Source organism: Sphaeramia orbicularis, chromosome 7 (assembly GCF_902148855.1).
Source record: "Sphaeramia orbicularis chromosome 7, fSphaOr1.1, whole genome shotgun sequence".
NCBI classification, from domain to species: Eukaryota; Metazoa; Chordata; class Actinopteri; order Kurtiformes; family Apogonidae; genus Sphaeramia; species Sphaeramia orbicularis.
This window is the reverse complement of record NC_043963.1, coordinates 24,798,508-24,823,060: the sequence shown is the minus strand read 5'-3', so window position 1 is coordinate 24,823,060 and position 24,553 is coordinate 24,798,508. Positions and strand designations below refer to the sequence as shown.

General features: G+C 39.1%; 2 protein-coding genes across 3 annotated transcripts; both read right to left on the bottom strand.

Annotated features, from left to right (window-relative positions):
- Positions 1-1,860: 1,860 nt before the first annotated feature.
- LOC115423003 (solute carrier family 17 member 9-like) lies at positions 1,861-19,848 on the bottom strand. Its single transcript, XM_030139676.1, has 13 exons — positions 18,526-19,848; positions 16,529-16,726; positions 16,284-16,423; positions 14,477-14,576; positions 14,266-14,390; positions 12,398-12,494; positions 12,187-12,283; positions 11,980-12,067; positions 11,862-11,896; positions 9,999-10,114; positions 3,512-3,567; positions 3,394-3,423; positions 1,861-3,262 (listed from the first exon to the last, which is right to left on the bottom strand). The coding sequence occupies exons 1-13, from the start codon at positions 18,642-18,644 to the stop codon at positions 3,093-3,095; spliced, it is 1,371 nt and encodes a 456-aa protein (XP_029995536.1). The 5' UTR covers positions 18,645-19,848; the 3' UTR covers positions 1,861-3,092.
- A 107-nt stretch (positions 19,849-19,955) lies between these two features.
- On the bottom strand, positions 19,956-23,827 carry LOC115423004 (glucose-induced degradation protein 8-B homolog). 2 transcript variants are annotated; one of them, XM_030139677.1, is made up of 5 exons: positions 23,648-23,827; positions 23,205-23,350; positions 22,464-22,660; positions 21,917-22,114; positions 19,956-20,658 (listed from the first exon to the last, which is right to left on the bottom strand). In XM_030139677.1, the coding sequence occupies exons 2-5, from the start codon at positions 23,323-23,325 to the stop codon at positions 20,485-20,487; spliced, it is 690 nt and encodes a 229-aa protein (XP_029995537.1). In that variant the 5' UTR covers positions 23,326-23,350; positions 23,648-23,827; the 3' UTR covers positions 19,956-20,484. The 2 variants fall into 2 exon arrangements, with proteins under 2 accessions (XP_029995537.1, XP_029995538.1); XM_030139678.1 differs by having other exon boundaries at positions 23,205-23,332.
- Between the last annotated feature and the right edge of the window lie 726 nt (positions 23,828-24,553).

Sequence of the window (24,553 nt, the reverse complement as noted above, 5' to 3'; positions counted from 1 at the left end):
GAGGAGCTCCAGTGAAGCAGACAGTCAGTGTTTATTGCTGGAGCAGAGGCAGGTGTCCTCTGCAGTTGTCTTAAATCTCTCCATCTTCATGAATGATGCAGGACGCAGAGTGTGATTCCTCTCTTGGCATTCACCGCGTGCCTTAATTGTATGGCTAATAAATCAAGGTCCGCCGTGAACACGAGGAGTGGCAACCCTGTCCCTTATCCGGGAAAGTTGAGGATGACAAGCACCTGACCATTACAGGACCATTAGAAAAAAAACCACACAGATGTAAAAATAGACACAAAATGAAAGGATCTCAGGCCTGTGCGTGGACGCCGCGCGAGGCTGTTTGTCTACTGTCATCCACTGTGATCTATCCACGCATGAACACACGAAAGGCTTTAATACAGATAATAGGTTTGGAACACACAGATGTGCACCAGTAGATCAGACAAAGCGCCTCTTCTCCTCCTCATATTAACGCCATAATGAACTGTCCCATTTCTCCAGTTCGGTGCGTGGGGGCGCGTGCCTTCATTCCGCAACACAGCAGCTGTATGTTCAGCTCCACTCATGACAGTCCACGGAACAAACAGCTCTGCTTCTTATTGTTTAAAAAAAAAAGATGGATCCGTGTTGCCAAAGCGAACCAAACAATAGCCTACACCTGTCCGTGGATCTGGTTTAGATGGTGGATTGAAGCTGGCGGACACCGGGGCCCACTGGTGTCCACGCAGACGCAGACGTGGACCGACTCGTCCAGGTCTTTATGCTTCATTATCGCCCAAACCTCCTCCGGTGTCTGATATTAACATTTCTTTACAGCTGAAGCCTACCCAACCTGGTTTGCGTCTGGCGTTCATCCCCCGGTCCTCATAGGCTATGGCAGTGACGTCATGACGTACATCCTCTTCTTCTCCATCGGATGCTGAACGACGCCCCGTTAAACGCGGCTTTGGTCCCGGGTCGTGGATCTGCTCCGGGCTACGTGAGGCGCTGACCGTGGTGCTGAAACCGGACCCACGGCGAATCGATGGAGGTGGAGGGACACATTCCACCGCAAAGGAGCCTCTGTACGCCCGAGGGATCATGGGATACTTCCAGTCAGCAGAACCTAGTTAACCAGACTGGTTAGTTTTATCACCCACCAAATTCATTTGTTTTAATTAAACCTTTATTGAAGTTTTAATATTAGATGTAAGTATAGAAGTGAATGAACAGGCTACTGCCCCTGTGACCATCCTATGTGTATTTGTTTTTTGTTTATTTGTTTTGATGACGTCTGTGTCATCATTATGTGTTTTTTTATTTATAGTGAGTGTATTTAGTATATGGGTGTTTTTTTTTTTAATAAATTTTTTATACAGCAATTTCATAAGTATGCATGGTCCCTATTAAATAAACCAATAAAACAAAAATAAATAAAAATAATAGGGACACATTTATTCAGACCAGAAGTTTTAAGACATGTTGAAACAGACAGATTTGCATGTTTCAGTCTCTTCTTCCCAGTTCAATGCATACTTTTGCTACAAATAGTACAAACCAGATTGTGGAAATTGTCAGATCTAAAATAGACTGACAGTATATGTGTGTGCAAAATGTCGATGTTTATAATTTATATTGAAACAACAAAGAAAAATAAATGTTGGTAATATTATCTTAAAGGCTTTTTTTTTTTAAATTTATTGTTTCTTCTTTGATTAAAAAGCCTCCCTTGGACAGGTGCTGTAAATTAGCATCTATTATTCCTATTAAATGTTTGAGTTTCAAAGGTACTGCTATGTCCATGGCAAATAAATACATGAATACAAATACAATTTAAGAGAAGTAGCAGCCTCTCAGTTATAGGAAAAACAAAAAAGAGTCAAACATATAACACTCTAACAAATTAATAAATTACTTTTATTACTATTAGCCACACATTATAAGTCATACATAATACTTCTTTGGACCATATTTAACTTCCATAATTGGACACATTCACTCGTGCAATGTCACAATAAATACCACAACATTTGTTTGTAACCATAGTTTCATTCATTCTTCACCAAGATCTTATATTAGAAGAAATGAGAAGCTCCTCACTGCATCAGTTTGAGTAAAGGAACAAATTGTAGCAGAAACATTGTAATTGCTGCAGTAACTGTTCAGTGGAAGGATCTGAACTATTTGCTTAGTTAAGTCCAGGTGGGACTTTTTTTTGTCCGTGCAGCATATTTCACAAAGCCAATAAATGATCCCCAGACAGTGTCAGACCTATGTTTTTTCCCCTTTAGAATTTACTTCTTCTAAAGGAAGACGTATTAACATTTCCTCTAACCAACTGTTTAACACACCATGACTGACTATGATCAGTCTTCCCTCCAGCTGCAAACACACTCATGTAAAACACAATTTTTTTTTTCGCTTTTAAACTATTTTTGGTCCATGGTGTACAACTCGGTTGTTTCACTCAAATCTCACATGAACCCAAGTGAAATGAGGCTGTAAATAAATGCAATTTAATTATATATGAGACGATTTTGACAAACCATTTCAGCACCTGTGAAAACCACAGTACTTAGAAAAACAGACTTTTTTGTGTAGCTTATTAACACTGTTGTATGAAAACCACAACACTGACACAAGTGTAACAACTGTCAAACTGAACAAAACCACACATTAAATCACTTTCTATAAACTGTTCATTGCAATAAATATTTACAGTAATGTTTTTATAAATATGTTTAAACAGCTGTTTTAAATATATAGGGAGAACCTGAAGTTCTTATTAACAAATTGTACAATAAGACACAAAACATCACACATTTGGAATTTCCCCTTGTGGGACTAGTAAAGGAATATCTTATCTTATCTTATCTTATCTTATCTTATCTTATCTTATCTTTTCTTGTACATGAGTTTTTCCCATTTCTCTTCCCACACAAAAAACTGATTATATATAGCATTATTAAGTGCACAATCAGGAAAAATAACAGATTTCATGTCTTGAATCAAGTAAGATATCTACTGTAATATGACAAAAAAATTTTAAAAATATATAAATGTAAACATTTCTTTGTAAAAATGTGTAAGTCTTTGTCACATGTGACAAAAGGTGTGGGTCAAATCACCCTGACTGGGCTGTAAACCTCCAGGTCAACTCGATGAGCATCTCCAAATAGGAGGTAGATGCAAAGACCGGTAGTATTTACTAAGGTGATGAGGGAGAAGACCATGGCCCACGTCAACGTCACCTCAATTAGGTAACCCGACAAAGAGACCATCACCACCCCTGCAACGCACATCACATAAACACAAACTTTTCACATCAGGGAATTTGCATTTTCTAAAACTCTAGATGCAGTAACAGATTTTTCTTCTTTAAAAATATTAGCAAAACACATAAATATCTCAACTACATACCCATGAGAGCACCCATCATATTCATAAAACCTGTGGGAGAAAAGTCACTGGGATTAAACAGTGATTAAACATGACTGAGTTTTATAAATTTACACAGTTAGGTGAAATTTAATCTCACCGAAGAGGGCACCAGCACATGACGGCGCCAGATCTTGAACATTCACAGACACACCACTGAAACACATTTTACAGAACAATGAGCCAACTTCATTTATTTACTAATCTGCATATAAAAACCAAAGATGTGTTTTCATCATCTTTACTTCACCGGACAAAAAAAAAAAGAATGAAAAAAAAAACCCTGTCATTTGCTACTGGAGGAGATTTTAACTACAGGGTGGGGAAGCAAAATTTACAATATTTTGAGGCAGGGATTGAAAGATACGGAAGCGTATTGCATTCACAAAAAAAAAATAATTTCGGCTCTGTTTTTCTGAATTAATGAGATAATTATCTCATAATTACGAGAAAAAATAAGTTAAAAAAAAAAAAAAATCGGCGCTGTTTTTCTGAGTTTATGAGATACTGTTTCCTGAAAAAAAAAAAAAAAAAAGCTCTGTTTTTCTGAGTTTATGAGATACTGTTTCCTGAAAAAAAAAAAAAAAAAAAGCTCTGTTTTTATGAGTTTACGAGATACTGTTTTCCGAAAAAAAAAAAAAAGCTGTTTTTATGAGTTTACGAGATACTGTTTTCGAAAAAAAAAAAAAAAAAAAAAAAAAAAAAAAAAAAAAGCTCTGTTTTTATGAGTTTACGAGATACTGTTTTCCGAAAAAAAAGCTCTGTTTTTATGAGTTTACGAGATACTGTTTTCCGAAAAAAAAAAAGCTCTGTTTTTATGAGTTTACGAGATACTGTTTTCCGAAAAAAAAAAAAAAAAAAAAAAAAAAAAGCTCTGTTTTTATGAGTTTACGAGATACTGTTTTCCGAAAAAAAAAAAAAAAAGCTCTGTTTTTATGAGTTTACGAGATACTGTTTTCTGAAAAAAAAAATAAAATGTGTCTGTTTCTGTGTCAGTGGGACAGTGGTCCCTGGTCCAGGCAGGAGCTCCTTCTATCTGTGCTGCTGAAAGCCTCTCGGGGGAGCGTGAAGTTGTTTCCGTTCTCGTAACCGGTTCCGATTACGGATCATGGAACTAGTTTCGTTCACAGAAATCAGAACCAAGCCCCGCTTCGTGCACGGATCAAGCCCTTCAAGCACACCGGCGCTCGGAGCCTGTAACCCGGCTTCCTGACAGGGCACGACCGCGGTGATGGGAGTTGGCATTAATGAAGTCAAATAAAATGACATTCACCAGCATTAAAGAAAATATACACAGCAGAAGAGTGCAAATGTGGATTCATTTATTTGTCAGACCTGATGGAAAGCATTAGTCAGAACTAGATCCATGGAGGAGCGGCTTGGTGTACCGGTTCGTCCCCCCTCCAATAACTTTCCATCAGGTCCAGGTGGACAGCTATCCGCTCCCCGGTGTGTAAGCCGGATTGGAGCGGGTGGACGGAGCAGCTCAACTCGACAGAACCCCGGCGCTCGGAGCCTGTAGCCCGGCTTCCTGACAGGACAGGACGCGGTGATGGGAGTTGGCATTAATGAAGTCAAATAAAATGACATTCACCATGATTAAAGAAAATATGCGTCTTGGTGTCCCGGTTCACCCCCCACCCCCGGACAGCTTTCCATCAGGTCCAGGTGGAAAGCTATGGGGGTGGGGGGTGAACCGGGGTACCAAGAGCTCCTCCACGGATCTAGTTCTGACTAATGCGTTCCATTAGGTCCGACAAATAAATGAATACACATTTGCACTCTTCTGCTGTGTATATTTTCTTTAATGCTGGTGAATGTCATTTTATTTGACTTCATTAATGCCAGGACCTGGAGTACGCTGCTGACACCATCCTGCTCAGCACATCCTACAGTCAGCTGACAGATGCTCTGGGCAGTTACAGTGAAGAGGCACAGAAGCTTGGCCTCCAAGTGAACTGGACAAAAACCAACCTCACGCATGTCGGTGATGGGCCAGATCCACCTCCCTTGCAGCTTAGTAATGACATTGTAGAACCTGTCAAGAGCTTTGTGTATCTGGGGTGATGACAGACAACGGGGACCTAAAACCAGAGATTACCCGCAGAAGAGCCCTGGCAGCATCAGCTCTGATGTCTCTCTGGAAACTACTGTGGCGGAACCAGACCATCTCACGCAGGACGAAGCTCCGGTGTGGCATAAAATACGGACCTTGTAAAATTTGGACCTATTTGGAATTTGCGCACGCGCGAGCGCAGCCTTACCGGATGTCAGGTTCAGCGAGGCTTATGAAATAAGTACCTTGCGAGTAGAATTGTACGCTTTTGGGTTGGGTTAGGGTTAGGGATAGGGATAGGGTTAGGGATAGGGTTAGGGTTAGGGATAGGGTTAGGGTTAGGGAACCTGACATCCGGTAAGGCTGCGCTCGCGCGTGCGCAAATTCCAAATAGGTCCAAATTTTACAAGGTCCGTATTTTATCCCACACCGGATCTACAACTCTGCCGTCCTCTCCATCCTGCTCTATGGCTCGGAAACATGGCCCTTAAACCAGACTCTGGCTGCCAGAAAAGATGGCTTTGATAGCAGGGCTCTCAGAACCATCGAAAACATCAGGTGGACCCGGCGGGTTTCCAATCAGGTGCTTGGAGCCCGCACACGCCAGCCCAAAGCATCCAGCCTGGCCGCGCAACGTCGCCCCCGCTGGTTCGGTCATGTCCTCCGCCTCCCTCCTGACCATCCAACAAGAGCCATCCTTCAGTTTGACCCAAAGGCCGCAGACTGGAAACGACCACAAGGCAAGTCCCGCACCCGATGGCTCGACGTCATTGCAGGCGACCTCCAACAACATGGAGTTACCATGGAGGACGCAGAGCAGCTGGCACAGGACCACCAGCCATGGAAAACACTGGTTCACCTGGTCGGCCCAATGCACCGGGACAGGACACCCGCCCCATGGCAGGAGTCCTAGTAGTAGTGGTAGTCATTAATGCCAACTCCCATCACCGCGTCCTGTCCTGTCAGGAAGCCGGGCTACAGGCTCCGAGCGCCGCTGTTCTGTCGAGTTGAGCTGCTCCGTCCACCCGCTCCAGTCCGGCTTACACACCGGGGAGCGGATAGCTGTCCACCTGGACCTGATGGAAAGTTATTGGAGGGGGGACGAACCGGTACACCAAGCCGCTCCTCCATGGATCTAGTTCTGACTAATGCTTTCCATCAGGTCTGACAAATAAATGAATCCACATTTGCACTCTTCTGCTGTGTATATTTTCTTTAATGCTGGTGAATGTCATTTTATTTGACTTCATTAATGCCAACTCCCATCACCGCGGTCGTGCCCTGTCAGGAAGCCGGGTTACAGGCTCCGAGCGCCGGTGTGCTTGAAGGGCTTGATCCGTGCACGAAGCGGGGCTTGGTTCTGATTTCTGTGAACGAAACTAGTTCCATGATCCGTAATCGGAACCGGTTACGAGAACGGAAATAACTTCACGCTCCCCCGAGAGGCTTTCAGCAGCACAGATAGAAGGAGCTCCTGCCTGGACCAGGGACCACTGTCCCACTGACACAGAAACAGACACATTTTATTTTTTTTTCAGAAAACAGTATCTCGTAAACTCATAAAAACAGAGCTTTTTTTTTTCTTTTCTTTTTTTCCCGGAAAACAGTATCTCGTAAACTCATAAAAACAGAGCTTTTTTTTTTTTCGGAAAACAGTATCTCGTAAACTCATAAAAACAGAGCTTTTTTTTTTTTTTTTTTTTTTTTTTTTCGGAAAACAGTATCTCGTAAACTCATAAAAACAGAGCTTTTTTTTTTTTTTTCAGGAAACAGTATCTCATAAACTCAGAAAAACAGCGCCGATTTTTTTTAACTTATTTTTTCTCGTAATTATGAGATAATTATCTCATTAATTCAGAAAAACAGAGCCGAAATTATTTTTTTTTTTGTGAATGCAATACGCTTCCGTAGAAAGACAGTGTATGACTAATTAGTTTATTGAAAGTCATGAGAATTTATTTGCCACAAGAAAATTTACATAATAGAAAAGGTTTTTATTCTATGTGTCCTCCTTCTTTCTCAATAACTGCCTTCACACGCTTCCTGAAACTTGCGCAAATGTTCCTCAAATATTCGGGTGACAACTTCTCCCATTCTTCTTTAATAGTATCTTCCAGACTTTCTCGTAATAGTTTTGCTCATAGTCATTCTCTTCCTTACATTATAAACAGTCTTTATGGACACTCCAACTATTTTTGAAATCTCCTTTGGTGTGACGAGTGCATTCAGCAAATCACACACTCTTTGACGTTTGCTTTCCTGATTACTCATATGGGCAAAAGTTTCTGAAAAGGTATGGATAATAGTGTTAGGTATGATTATGACATCAGTAAATGTTTGGTTTCAAAACAATTGACGTAGTGCCTGCTAAGAAAAAACAACTAAATGTTCATTGTAAATTTTGCTTCCCCACCCTGTAAATCAGGCCAATTCCAAATCTGAAATCTGAATTCCTCCAGCAGGATTTTGAGTTATGTGAACATGATAATGTGAAGAAGTGAACAATATGATCATGATAATAAAGTGAGGTAACCTTTAAGCTTTATGTAAAAAAAAAACAACAACACACAAACACTAATTTTCCAAACTTGTGTGTTCACTATCTGATAAGAATATGCGCTAAACTGCTTAAAATGACTTGTATATGACCATCAAACCCAATGAAGAGTAAACCTCAGTAGTAGAGCTCAACAACTTGGCTCAAAACTGTAAAAAAAAAAAAAAAAAGTTTCCAACACTTGCTCTTGTGGGTTGTGACAGTTCCCTGCTGGTAGGTAGGTGTTGAAAACTATCTGCAAATTACTTAGAAAGAATAATAACATGATGAAAAACTATTGGCCATAACATAAAACCCTGACGTTCTCATTGTAGATTTGGTATCAGTATATCTAATTCACAGTCAGGTCCAGTTCACTATTGCCCATAACATTGGAATAATTTGATTTCCAGACACATTCCTCTTTTTATTCCTATTTAGACATATCAGTAATCACCTTTGACCAGATCCAATGATTATATATTGAGTCCCAGTTAGACTTTAGCGAAAATAAATCACGTTGTCACAATCATTTCATGAGAAGTGGTAAAAATAATTTATTCCAACTTTGTTTATTTAAAAAGTGCCCCAGTTTGGTCATTTTGACTCTGAACACCACCACAGTGGATGATGTGATTTAAGTTTGGACTTCAAGCTTTAATTCAATGGGTTTTAACAAAAATATTGCATTAACCATTCAGAAATTACAAACATTTTAAACAGTTGCTCCATTTTCAGAGACCCAAAAGTTATGACAGTCTCCTTCACTTGTTAAAACCCTTTGAATTCAAGCTGAAATTTCACACTTGAATCACTTCTTGATTGTTTCATTTTGCGTCTATTGTGATGGTAAACAAAGGTAAAATTACAACATTTGCATCACTGTCCAAATGCTTCTGGACCTGACTGTAGGCAAATCCTGATTTAGGTAAAATCAGGTATTTATGTTCTTGTGCTTTCATTAACAAACCAGGAGTCAACAATAAGGCTTTACCACTTGTTGCATTAATAAAACCAAAAACCCACCTGCCCAATCACACAAGTGGTAAGAAGTATTACACACACAGAGCTATGTCAGTTCTGTATTATTTCTGCTAGAAAATATTGGTGAGCGAAGATGCTAATGAACTAAGGTGGAAGTAATTATTTCATTCATCCTGGAAAAAAAAGTTTAGTTGAGGATGTTGGCAACTATTTATTGGACAATTTGCTGAGAGACTCACAATAGGATGGATAAAATGTGATCATTGTTCAAAGATGAGGGACATTTCTGAAAACTGACACCTCAGTACCAAAAGAAGAGCAAACAACATCTCACTTGTATGTGAAAGCACTGCTGAAAACTGTAAAAAAAAATGTCACAATTAAATGTAATAAATACTAATGAATGAAACAATTTGTGTAGGAGTATTTATTAAAGGCTGCTAGATTTCTATGGCATCAAGATGAGGCCCGACAACATTTTACATGTACGTGAAGTATTGTACGCACAAGTGTAGTTTTGTAAACCAAAAATATATATTTCTTTTTAAACATGCACCTACAAAACTTATTTTGCTCCTACAAACCCGTTTTTTGCATTTCCAAAACTTTTCTGCGTGGTTACATCACTTTTCTACGGTTACAAAACATTATGGCCTCTTTTTGACGTGGGGGCGTGGTTAGATGAGAGGCGTGTCCAGACCTGGTCCAGACAGGAAGCAATATTAGTGGTGATGGACAGACATCGCCTCATTCATCACAATGGAGCAACTATGAAATACCACCGTAATGTGTCTATTTCACCTTACATAATACCACTTATTATTCGGCAAAGTGAAGTTGGTTCTGTTCTCAAAACCAGTTCTGAGATCCGAAAATGGAACCAGCTTTGTTTACAGAACTTGAAACCAAGTCGTGCTCCAAGCTCCAGAGGAACCTTGCAAATACGTAAAATAATGATAGTTTGTGTCAGCTGATTAAACACTCAGACGCAGACTACTAATGTACACTTACCCACTGGAAAAGGTAGTCGCCCCAACAGCGACAGAGATGAAAATCACTGCAGAGTGAAAGCTGGCAGTACTAGACAGGAGCATAATGAAAAGGCTCGACACACCCATGGCAACACTCTGAGAGGGAAAGGGGAGGGAGAGACACTCAGTTGAGAGACATGTAATTAAAGAGATGGTCTGGAAAATGTAGAAACACCACATTCAGCTCCTAAAGACATGATACTGTTCAAATTTATACCTGAACCTGAACCCTTTGGAAAGAAAATGATGAAGACGATAAGCTGAAATGCTCAAAGAAGTGACATAAAGCACATACAATAATCAGGATTAGTCCACCAGATTTTATTTCTGACATCTGAGGTTAAAACATTAGCCTTGTGTTATTTAAAAAGAACTCCCATTTTACAGTATTTATAATCTTTGGGAAAGGGGAATTTTGAAACATTCGAGTCTTTACAGGCTAAATACAAATTACAAACAAAATAATTTTATAAATACCTTCAGGTCAGACACTTTGTACAAATCAAAATGGATACTCTTAATCTCCAAGATGACTTTAACTTATTAGAAAAGACCCTTTTAGAAAGTCTTAAAGTCACTTTGTCTCCACATTTTATTCAAAGTTGCAGAACTTGAATACTGATAAGTTCTCATTCCTATGGAAATCATGGGAAACTCCGCTGAAAACAACAACAGATACTGACGTATGGAAGGAAATCTTACTTTTACCCTCGAAAATATCCATATGAAACAGATTCAGAGAAATGCAACATAATATCTTACAAAATGTCTATATATCTCCATATACGTACAGTAAATATACAGCAGGGACCTCTCCAAACTGCCTAAAATGTAAGATTATTTTAGGGACAAGACTTCACTGCCTCTGGGAATGCAAAAAGACTCAACAGTTTTGGCAAATCATATGTGCTGAGGTTAGTGTGGTAATTAAGTACCAATTACACCCTAATCCATGATTGTGTCTATTGAGATGTATCCCTGAATCATTGAGAACACATAAAAACACTGTTCATTTTTTGTTTATGCTGGGCCGAAAGGCTGTTATGACCAAATGGGTGGGAGAAGAACTTCCTTCAATACATCTGTGGAGGTCTTTGATATCAGACTATATTTTTCTGGAAAGCCTAAGATTTTATACTAACAATAAGAAGGACATCTTTACAGCAAAGTTTAGCAAAATGCTGGGGTATCTGGGAACTAAGACTGCAACTGCCTGAAATAGACCTAATAAGGACTTTTGAGATCATTGCTGAGGACGTATCTTGGATTTGCTATATATTTCATAAAACCTGTATGTACTGTATGGGACTGTCATAATTTAGAAAATCTTCAATAAAAAGAATGTTAAAAAAAAGGACCCCCAGCTTGTTTCATTTGCACTGACTACCCTGCATTTTCATTATCTTGACCCACCATCATTTTATGCAAATAAATGAGGTAAATGACATAGTTTCCAGAATGAGGAAATAAGGAAAATGTGTTCTTTAGTCACATACTCACCTGTAAGTAATAAAACCAGACGTCTGTTCTTCCAAGAAAACACAGAAGTACCACATATTGACCCTCATTCACAAACTGTTAGAAGTCCAACATTTCACTGCTCTTGGTTTGCATGAAATTAGAGTCACATTCTGAGGCAGTAACAGTGAGTCACAGCATTTCTTGTGGCCTGGAGAGGTTTCTGTGGCGTGTAACTACTTGTTTCTTTGAGGCAGTTAAAATTCCAGGGCAAACACTGGTGTAACTAGTCAAGACAAACCTCACTTCACATACTATTCATTGTTTTCTATGTGACCTACATGCAGAATGAATGCACCTCCCAGAGCAGTTCTTCTGTACTCACCTGCATAAACTTTCTTACATATCCTACACTGTATCCTGATGAAGAAAAACAGCATTACATTCTGAAAAATGCCTTCATATCATTTGTTTTACTATAAATAGTGACATTTGTTTAATACCTTGGCTAATTAGGAAATCTGACACATAACCTCCACATAGAGCTGATGGAATTGCAGTTAGCCACGGAACAACATTATAGATCCATCCCTGCAAGAGCAAAGAAGTTGGAGAAAATATGTGTGTTGTAAACCATATCATTCACAAGCCTAGATTGTTTGCACAGTATATTAGTTACGACTATACAAAATATGGAGAAAAATACTCACTGTGCCATTGGGAAATGTTTCTTTAAAGTATGTCGGCAACCATGAAAGCAAAGTGTAACATGTGCTGGAAATGCACATGTGGGCAAAGACCATGGCCCTTTAAAGAGAAGATGGATGGAGGAATGAAGAGAAACACACAAAAGTAAGGTGGATAAATTAAAAAATATCATATACTGGTAAATATTAGAGGATGAAATAACATCAGCTGTACCAGACTGGAGGTTTCTTAAAAAGCGTCAGCCACTGTGTTCTCGGCATTTTCCACAGTGAGTCATTACTCGACTCAATCCGCTTAGGGGTACGTTCATCTGAAAAACACAATCACACTCAGTGGAAGTAGAATATTATTTACAATATGAGCACTTGTCTTCCCCAGAACAAGGAGGAAGCAAAGGATTTTTCTTGTGCCAAAAATGTAATTTTTTAATATGCTGTGTCAACCACTTAGTTTCAGGTATTTTCAGTGGAATGAATAATAACATGGAGAGTAACATGACAAGTGTTTACTGGTAGTTTATATGAGTAGATCAGTGGCAATTTCTCATAGACTGCAAGGGAAGCCCAGCTTCCCCTAAAATTATGAAAATTAAATGGTTACATATGTACGGTTGTGTTGACATTTCATTGACTACAAATGTGTTAGAACACGTTCATCTCACAGACGAGATCGTTCAGAATCAGCTTTATCACAAATCAACGGACGTAGTGTTGTTCACTTCTCATACATTCCCGTTGCGCTGTTTTCTCATTCGATCTATGCGCAGTGCATTTGCCCGTAGACGCTCGGCGTCCATGCACTTCAATGGGACTGAGTGGAACAGTTTTTTTCATTGCCTCAAAACTGGACGGTAATTGGATAAATGCCACGATGTTGTCCCGCCCCTGGACGCCGGGCTTCTCTGGGGGTGAATGGAGCTGTGGGCGGAGTTCGGCCAGGCTGGATTCCAGGATCCCACGTGCTGATTGGAGGATCGGTAGAAAGGCTGAATCCCGTTTGATTGACAGCTAGTTTGAGATCTACTCCTTCACTGACACAGTTCAGTTTAATACCGTCGTGCATTCTGCTGTGAAATCAAGAGAGAAACCACTACGAAATTACTCGTTAATTTCTTGCACTGTAAATAAAACACACTCATTGCACTTCCTTGTTTCAATTTAACATAATTTCAACGTTTTCTTGTTTACTTGGTACGATACGACCATTTTCTTAAAAAGGAACAGAAGGCCGAATTTATGTTCAAACTAGAAGCACTCGGAGAGCGCAGACCTCCGCCAAGGCTGATCAGTGCCCCCCCCCCGTGGGCCCCCCCACCCCCGATCACCACCAAAATTTAATTATTTCTTCCTTATCCCATTTCCAACAAACCCTGAAAATTTCATCCAAATCTGTCCATAACTTTTTGAGTTATGTTGCACACTAACGATCAGTGCCCCCCCCCCCCCCCCCCCCCGTGGGCCCCCCCCACGCCCGATCACCACCAAAATTTAGTCATTTCTTCCTTATCCCATTTCCAACAAACCCTGAAAATTTCATCAAAATCCGTCCATAACTTTTTGAGTTATGTTGCACACTAACGGACAGACAAACAAACAAACAAACAAACAAACAAACAAACAGACAAACAAACAAACCCTGGCAAAAACATAACCTCCTTGGCGGAGGTAATAACTTGACTTTTTTTTTTTTTTTTTTTTTATGTAAGCCGACAATGAGCTTCCCCTCTCTGAAAGACGAGCAGCCGCCACTGGAGTAGATGTTACATTAATTCATGATATATTTCTGTATTTTAGAGTCCCCAGAAGACACCAAATGCATTTTTAGGTCTCAACCTGAAAATGTATGGGAACCCCTGCTTCACATAAATAAAACAAACTGAAAAAAGTCAGAATGCAAGAAATTAAATACGGAATGCACATTTTTTCCTAAGAGAGAAACCAACTAAAAATGTCCCCACTGGTGTCTCATAGTGAACAAACAAAATCTAGATCCATAGCTGCCATATAAGTTACAGAGAAACACCATGATATCATTTAGCATTAAGCCTAGTGCAGTCTGTGATAACTATTTCCCTCCTGTACCTTTAATTAAACACTGCCAAACGAGGAGCGCCCATACTCCAGTCATGGCACCGATGCAGTAAAACACACTTTCCCAACCGAACCGATCCAGCAGCAGAGACCCCAGCCCACCTGCTAACAACGTCCTGAAAGAGAAACAAAATAAAAATAGGTTTCACCACTGATATGTATTCTATTGATAGGTGGACTGATGTGTGCTTGTACAACATACCCAAGGAGAGTGCCACTGTGCATGGTGCTCATCAAAAACCCTCTTTCCCCTTCGACCACACGCTGGGAACACAGGCTCGCCAAAGATGGGAAGAAAACACCTGCAAAACATTTGTTGTTGTTTTTTATTTGCTTGGAGAGTTAATTTCACTTTAACCATTCTTAGTAGTCGTGAGGTTTCGGCATAAGCCACACTGCTCTCTAAAGGAAACTCAAGGTTACTGTTTTTCCACTCTTCCAGTTACACAAGTGGGTAAGAAATCTATTCACCCAAAGTCATATCAACCTGCCTCTAGTCATTCTTACTGGGCATATTGAAATTACCACCACTACATAGATATGCATAAACATAGCTGAGCTTTAACGTTATTTGTACCTGAACTAAGTATTGCCCAGGGCCCATTTTTAACACACACAGGCTCAACTTTCAACAACTTAAACATCTCTGGATTCAAACAGCAACAGATGCACAACAAGATGACAAAGGAAACATTGAATTTACAATACACATCGGAAGAAAGCAAGACAGTTCAGTCCTCACCCATTCCAAACCTTTACCTCTGGGATAAACACTGTATTAGATTTTTTTTTGGAGCGTGTAAATTTCTCGATTTACTGTTGTGTAAGCACTGAAACATAAACATAGTGATGTCACTAATACTGTTGATGTGTGAGTGCTGAGTGAGTGACTATTCATTCATTTATTCAGTGTACAAAGGCGTGGTACACTCTGGATAGGTCACCCATTCATTGCAGGGCTGATGAACAACCATTCACTCTCACATTTACACCTACGGGTGATTTAGAGCAGTGTTTCCCAACCACTGTGCCGTGGCACATTAGTGTGCCATGAGAAATCATCAGGCGTGCCGTGGAAAATTATCCAATTTCACCTGGTTGGTACTGTAAGCGAGCAGGGTGATATAGATACATATAAGTGCATGATCCACTCTACAACAACAGTCTCCTGTTTCCCTTTGCAAAATAAAAGTGAAAGTGAATCAGCCCCGATGCGGTGTGTTCTGTTGACAAAACCCCCCTCACTAGTGATGTGCAGATCAGTGAACTACCCATGAACCCTGGGTATCGGGTTGGGGTAGGGGGATGTACCTCCCATACTATTATACAACGGACCTCAATCCAAGGGTTTGTCCAAGGGGTCGCTGACACACCCTTTCAGGTTTCTTGTTCCAAACGCCCCGTGACAATGTTGCCTGTGCACCCCCAATGAGCCCCCCACCCCCGCAAAAAGAGAGAGACCCAGAGCTGTTGAATAAGATTCATGTGTGTCTTTCTTCAATTAATGCAAGAATATCAGCTTTGTGTTCAACTACACAGTAAGTAAATTGAGACTTGATTTGCATTGTATTACAGTAAATATATGTTTTGTGACATTTTTGTTTGGTGGTGTGCCTTGTGATTTTTCTAATGTGAAATATGTGCCGTGGCTCAAAAAGGTTGGGAAACACTGATTTAGAGTGACCCATTAACCTATCAGGGTGCATGGCTTTGGATAGTGGGACAGTACCCGGAGAGAACCCATGAAAGCAGCAGCCCTGGGATCAAACATTGGTTTTTGCGTGATGCATATACAAAAAAAAAAAAAAGAAAGAAATATTGCCTTTAAGCACAACTTTAGGACAGAAACCAGCACCTATGATTTCATATAGCTCTATTCTTTGAGAGATCAGTTACTATGAGCAGCTGCATTTGATGGAATTGCTGTAAAATCACATCTTCAACCACTGAAGCACCGGTGTTTTCTTTTCCAGTGCTCAGTTTGACACTGTTACTTGTACAGTACTCACCCTGAAACAGTCCCATGAGAAATCTGGCCGTAGACATGAAGAAGACTGTGTGTGATCCCAGGTGAGCCAGTAGAGGAGTAGCAGCTGTGATCAGCGCCCATAAAACAGCAGACATTAACAGCACACGCTCCCCACCCATCCTAATAAAACAACACATATGTACGGAACTTAATGCTGAAACTTTATACCAAACTTAGCTCTTACATCATTGTTAGAAAAGGTCAGACATGCACAGTGATGCTTACTTGTCACTAGCATGTCCCCCCAGGATCTGTGTGAGACAGTATCCCCAGAAGAACCCACCCAGGACCAGCCCCGAGTCGATCTTGGTCCAGTGGAAAGCTGCTGCCATTGTGACGGCACAGATTGGCATGGCCATCCTGGCACAGTAGAGCAGGCAGGAGCCCACAAACAGCATTGGGATCCATTTCCGAGCCAGAGGTCTGTTAGCATGAAGCATGAGGTCACTTTGCATAATGACATGATTAATAATCTAAAATTTGCAAGACAAACAAAGAAGGTAAACACACATGTAAACTAGTAGATAAGTCAGTGTGGTCAACAACTCTAGAGAGGAGAGGAAATACTTCTATTAAAGGCAACGAGAAAGAAATAAGACTTTGGATAATTTTAAAACACCACTCCACTTACACCCATAAAGACATAATCATCCATCACCAACCAAAAAACATCTACTGATATAAACTGTTTAATATCTGTTGATCCACTAATCCTATCAATCCATGTAAATAACTGGCGTAAAACGCTGTTTGACATCTTTTCATGGTCATCAGATATGACCCATGTGGACGTTCAGAGGCTCTGTAGTGAACGTGGAAACATCGTCAACTTCTACAACATTGATTCACCAGTAAAACGCATGGAGTTTGATCAATGACAGTGGATGAAAATGGTTGGTTTATGGTCAGTTAATGACAAATTTGACTGAAAACGTAATTTTTTCTGCAGTTTTCTCTGTTTTTGATACAATAACCCTCAACTTTAATCTGAGCTTTTATGAACATCTTCATGATCAGTAAATGAAATACAGGAAAATACCTGATTTACACTGATAAAACGCAAAATGCAGAGGATAATATTATAATAAATGGTGATAAACCAGTTTAGAAAGGTTAGATATGGAGAAAATTTCATTTGGGAACTGACACAAAAGTAACACTGGGTCTTTATCAGTTAAATGTCTAGACCAGGGGTGTTAAACATATTGTCCCGGGGGCTAAAACTGGTACGACAAAGGTTTCAATCTGGCCCTTGGGACAAATTGCCACATCAGCCCAGTGTAATCTCAAGTGGGTCGGACAAATAAAAATACATTGTTGTCCATAGAGTTGGAATAATTTTGTTTTCAGACACATTACACCTGGTTTTATTCCTATTTATACAGATCACAATCATCTTTGACTAGATGTAGTCATTACATGCAGAATTAGTTACACTTTATCTATCAAGAATAAATCACATTCTTACATTCTTCATAAAAAATGAAAACAAAAAGTATTTTATCTCAACTTTATAACAGTATAATAGCATATTATACCTATAAATAAAGACCACTCCAACTTTTCTCCTTGGTTTAAGGTGGAGAAAAAAAGAGTAAAATTACATTATGAAAATGCTTACATTTACAAATTATACTTTTAAAAAATTATGAATAACCTGAACAAATTTGAACAACCTGAAATGTCTGAAGTGCCATTTTAACAATATCATGTCTGTTACTAAATGTTTTGTGCATTTGCAGATGCACTGTGATCTGTAAGTCGAAATGCACACGTAAATGAGTACCCCTGGTCTAGACCTTGACCTCAGTGAACACTGGAATGTGATCTAGATGAATATTGATGGTTGCAAGATCTCAGATAAGGCTAAGGTGTTATCATTTTTGTATCAGGGGTAGCACAAAGCACCACCATCAGCCTGACAGACTGGTATAATGTAAACTGTATAGTATTTCTGACATTGACCACAGGTCGTCGTATTCTGTGAAGAAATGCTCTATATGATGAGTTAGATCTGGTGTGTAGAAGAAATAATGTAGTTTCCGGTATAAACATAAATGTTCTCTTAAATGTCTCTTCTTCCAAGTGTGAACCCTATTTACATTCTACCATAAACTGTTAAAGTGAATACATAAGGCATTTCATTGTGCTGTTGCTTGTCGTTTTAAGACTTGAAAACTCCCTCTACTAAAAACAAGGGTGTAAATATTCAACGTTCTCACCTCGTCCACAGGTTTTGATCTTCAGTGTCTTCTGTACAAGTAGAATCATCTGGTTTCAAAGCGTCCAGTGGAGAACCATTAAGTTCATTCCTACCATCTTGTGATGTGTGTTCAGCCATTAAGAGACCGTGTATTTTTTGCTCATCTGTGCTGTTCTAACACACAGTGAAAAAAGCTTTAACATCACCTCATTTCCTCAGGCAGACAGGACTGACAGGTAAAACTTGTTGAAACACATAAAAGCACTTTGTTGAGATTTGCACACCTGACTCTGGAGGTGCTGGCAGACCTTTTATTGGGTGTAGAATTTGCATGCCCTGCCCATAAACCATTACGACATCTGTGTCGTTTCTAACTTTCAGTTTCATTTACAACCACCACTACCTTAAAAATAAGCCTTGAAGGAAAAAATACCTGTATGAACTGTAACAGAAATTACCTTAAAAATTGATGGACCTCCTCAAATTTAAACACATGCATAATCATAACAGAAAGAACACTTTATGGTTCACAAAAGTTTTGTTTATTTTAATAATTGCAAATTTGATCTTAAAAATGTTGATAATAAAAGGGATGTGAGCTCTCTGGGTCTCGGTATTTGTCAAAGCCAATATCTATAAAGACAATACAACCTTAAAAGAAATGAAGAATGAACAACTAGCAGCAAGTTTTTCATTTTTTTTTTTATAAAAAAATAAAACAAAACAAAAAATAAACAAGCATAAAGAATTTCCTATCCCCCACTGAAAAAAAGGTACACTTACATGCAGTTAAAGAGAAAACAGGTTAAAAAGTGGAAATCTGTGATGCTTTCAAAGTGCCTGATCAGATTTAAAACATGTTTAATCTTTGTTATAAATCCTCATAACAAAAACAAAGCCTTTAAGACTCAGTTCCAGCCCAATGAATTGAAAATGAGTTACTAAAACAAACTATAACAGGAGTCAGTCCCATCGTTCATTAGCATTTCCTGGTCACAGCTGAACTGACAAATCCCACCTCTGAACTCATAAATCCAAATAAACCGTCTGCAGCTCAGTGGTGACGCTGCATACCACCACAACTGGAAAGGGGCTCAGAATCTCAGCTTAAAAATAAGAGCTGCTCCACTAGTTTCACCCAGTCGGTCAGTACCTAGTTCATCTTTATAAAGACGCGTAAAATGTAAAAGCACAAGGCAGTTCATCAGCTTATAGTGACGAGTGAGGAGAAGGTAAAGAAACATCATTAAGGTAGTCATATTTTCAGGGGTACAAAACAAATCACAATCATAGATTATAATAAATCAAATACATTATATTAATTAAAATAGCATTAGATTAACAATAAATAAAAAAAAAAAAAAAAAAAAAAAAAAAAAAAAAATAATAATAATAATAATAATAATAATGGATCTTTTCATATAATTGAAAAATACTCATTTTTTTTGTAAATTTTAGACTAATTTCTGGTTTACAGTGTGCAATCTGAGTGTAAACTGATGTCTTCTCTTAAAAAAAGAAAGCATTATTGATGTGTTTGCAGCCTCAAATTGCACCGCTTGACTGCCCTCAATTCCGGAGAGCTCTGACTCCACACTCCACACTCCACACTGTTAAAATTCACCATGTATTCAAACCATCAACTTTCTTTATGGCAAAATAACGTCTTGGCGGTGAAAAATGGTCACAATAAATAATACTACTGGTATAGGCTTCAGAAAGACAAAATATAAAACAGCAATTTAACTTTTGTTGTCTCCAAGATTGATCTAAAAATCCAGGATCAATATTTAAACTAAATAATTTCTGTCACTTTGCAAATACAGCAATTTACAGTTTGCACAATGAATTAAGTCTTACCTCTCATGAATGATAAATGAAAAAAACAACATAGCATTTGTTTATACATATATGTTACCTGGTTGTCACACAGTCACTGACTGATCATAAATTAGGGGACATGGAAAGGGGGGGGGGTTCACTTGGGGTCCTCGATGGTGCCTGTGCTAAGGTCAGTCATTTTGGGATATTTCACCTTCTTCTGGTCCAGCTCGTTCTGTGCCCACAGCAGTAACTTCAGGAGTTTAGCCAGTTTGGGCGTTGACTCCCTGTTTTCATAGTCCAGCACAGCTTGGTTCACCTCGCTCCACACCTGGGGATCATGAAATAAAGCACTCACTGTCTTACTTCTTAAATGTACCCTCACACAGCTGTGCTTAGGGATGGGGGACATGACAAAAAAATTACAAAAATCAAAACAGATATTTATCACAAGCAATCCACTGGTATGATGAGCATCCTGGTAATCCCTGAAATGTGAAGAAAGACTGCTCATTGGCTTAAGTTTAGAAGTGCTTTCCCAAATCTTAGGGTCAGGATCTGTTTATTAGGGCAGCAGTTGTCTGAGTAAAACAGGTCTTAATCAAACCACTCTCCCTGCAGGTTTGTAAGTCCAGTTTCCCCCACCAGTTATTAGAACTGACGAAGTCTCTTGGATGAGAGATGAAATGTGTTCAAGAGCTAAACCAGTCCATTTGAACTGAGAACTAACAAGAAGAATGATGACCTCGGCAAATGAGAACCTACCCAAATTTTCCCTCAATAAAATACAAGAGTTTGCGCTGCAGAGTTTATAAATGTTGGCTTCAACAAAGTCATGTGAAATGTAGAGGAAAGGTCTTGATCATAAAAGACGCAACAAGATGAAAATGATTTAAAAGGAAATGAATTCAGAAAAATCTAAGTCATGATGTAATCTTGTAAATTTGGGTGCCAAAATGTATCTTGTTTGGAAACTACTGCTTTAGAATATTATCATGGGGAAGCATTTTCATGCTCTCAATGAAATGACAGATGTAGTGTTATGAAAAAATATCCACTTTCCTATGCTATCAAATAAATTGGAGCCATTTGAGTTTACTGAGGTTTCTGAATTTACAAGGTGTACAATATAGTACAAGGTGAATGCAATATTTTGCCATTTGCCCATGCTGTTTGTTGGTTAAAAAAAATAGCAATTTTCAGCAGCTCCGTTCCTGTCTGCCTGAGTGTGCTGAACTCAGACAGCAGCAGGAACATCTGAATGAAACCAAAACAACGAACAGACTCAGAGGAGTTTTTTTTTTTTTTTTTTTTAACTACACGACAATTCTAGTAACTCTGGTACAAACATTTACCTGCCAGTGTGAAAAACAGCACAATGAGATTTACTTGCCAAACAGAAAATCTATTGTGTCACATTTACTTCTTCTGTGTGAAAGGCTGTTGAGTCTATTAAAAGAGGAAAATGTCAAAGTCTCTCTCATTGTTTTGAGATTGATTTATCACAGTACTTGCTGCACCATTACAGGGTTTTTGAATTAATGTCAAAGATCAGAAACCCCCAAGACCTTGCATACAAACTAGCCTACCTTTTGCCGTTGCATCATGTTGAGAAGGTCTCCAAAGGGTGAGTCTTCTGGGTTGTCAAAGGCCAGAAGAGCTAGTGTTCTCTCCATCTCTGTCAGACACTCGCGGCTCTCCTCCCCCTGCTCAGCCAACTGTGTTTGGGCAAACTCCAGCGCTGACTCAGTCTCCCTTAGCCTGATTAACTCAATCAAATGTTGCTGCTGCAAGAGGGAAAAGGAGGCTCAAGCAACAAATGTTGGCATTTCTCTGGTATCACAGCATTTTCAATTTACCTAAGCACGCTGACAGAGAACATTATCTTATTTACAGTGGCGGTCCGAATCATTATATACAGCAGATGGAGATGTATTCATATTTTAGCATTGTACTCCACACTTCAGTGCTGCACCTAACATTAAGAGACGATAGCGCCAATTACATTCACAAAATGTGACATGATCAATCACTAGATAAACCCAACTGTGGCATCATCTCATCTGCAGTAAAAAGAGGCATAAAGTATTTACCACAACTACTGAAGGCTTTTCCTAAAAATATGCACACATGTACCTGCAGATGAAAATACAAGTATCGATTAGTGTCCAGCAGCTCTGGATGTAGGCTGTTGATGAGTGCAATAGCTTCCTGTATCTGTCCTTTCAGGATCATCTCTCTAATCTTTATCCTTTCGTCCAAAGAGTCCAGGTCCACACTTGGCTCGATCCCAGACTCCATCCTGAACTTCTCCGCTGCCTCTTTGAATCCCTCTTAAAACATGTAAGATACAGGTAGGGACACCAATGAAATTTAGAGTTAACATGTTAACTATAAATTACTTAATTGTTGCTTACATGTTGTAATTAAACTGATAGGCTTAGAGTAAAATTGCAATGATTTCTTCATTACTTTTTAACTATTAAATTAATCAACAGCCACTGCTGTTTTGAGGTCATTTCACTAAAAATTACACATTTATGCTTAATTTTAATTTATGTTATTACAATACTCATTAAATAGTTAAAAAAAAAAACCACATTCATTGCAGAAGTCCTAGTTCAGTTTGGAGTATTTTTAATGCAGAAAAAATGTAATCTCTGATTCAAGACATATTTTCTTGTTTCTTAACAACAGGAAACTAAATACAGTATTTGGGCTGTGGATCAATCAAGACTTTTGGGAGTTATCCAGGGCTTTGGGGGAACACTACTAAAAAAAAATAAAAATCACCATTTCCCCAGAAAATTAATCTGTAATAGAATCATTAGTCGCAGCCCTATGTTACAGTGCCTTTAGTTGAAATGCATGCCTTACCTGTCACCAGGTAGTTCATAATGAGTCTGTTCATGTCGGCTCTCTGTATATGAACATTATTCAGTTTGTCCATCCACTCCTCTTTTGTGATGTCCTCTGGCTTTTCAGCATAACTCATCATTGGGATCCTGAAAAGGGAAAATTCACTAGAAATACAGCGAAACGTGAGCAAGACTGACACAGCTTGGCCATATTTTGTACCTACACGTACAGTAACCGTATACAGACACTTACTACAGAACTGAACGCAAATGGGCAAAACACGCTTCTATAAAATAACTAATTATGAACAGACAAAAATCACAATATTTCTGTGATTTAATGTCGTTTTCTACCGTAAATAAAATCATTTGGAAATGGTCCGATGTTTCCAAAACAAACCCATTTCCTCCTGGGTTACAGCCCCTGCTAGTTAGCTGACTGTGTGCGTTTACTCAACTTACCGTGCAAACAAGGTCCGACGATTAACCTTCCTCGCAGCCGTGAGAAGATAATGAAGCGGCGATGCGAAGTTCTTTTAATGCTTTTAACAGAATAAAACTGTAAGCTGCGGATAGACAAATCAAGCTTTTCGCGGTTAGCTAACTAACCAAGCTAATTTGGTAACCTCGCGATAGGAACGTCAATGTGGCGAGCTCTGTGATTGGCCGGGAAGATGACGTCACGGTTGCCGAGGAACAGTTACAGTCCATGTACCAAAAACCGTTATGGAGAATGTACCGTTTATTTTACGTATTTGTCTCATAACCACTGCTAAACAATCAAGTATATGTGTCTCTGTCATTAAATTAACAAACGATGGAGAACGACTCTAATATAGAGAGTAGGTGTAGGCCTCCTAATGAACCTGAAAATGGTGTAAATTCATGTTTTTGGGGTGTTTTTTTGTGCTTTTCACAACAGAACCACTATGAGTAAAGCTAATTATGTTCTGGCCACAGCAGGCAGTTCTTTGGAAAATATGCTCAGTAAAAAAAAATCTAAAACATTTGCAGTAATTACCTAATTCTGTAGGCCTGCCATGTAGAGCGATGCTGTCCCAGAATCCCAGAATTAATCTGTAACGATTTTTTAGTTAAGTGTTTACATGGTGCACAAGCCTAAATTAAAATTTGGTAATTCAATTACAACAAACCCACTGAAAGGCCACCGAGTGTTATTACAGTCTCATCACTTTGTTTTATCTCTAGATTTTAATTGTCATGGTTTTTCTACCACTTTCAGCTGTTTCAGTGGAAAATTTCAGATCTTTAATTTGGATGATGGTGTTTGCTACCACCATTGAAAAACTAAATTAGAGAAACTGGTAAATTTCCACATAACTGCCCAAGAACTGCAGCAGCTGTTAT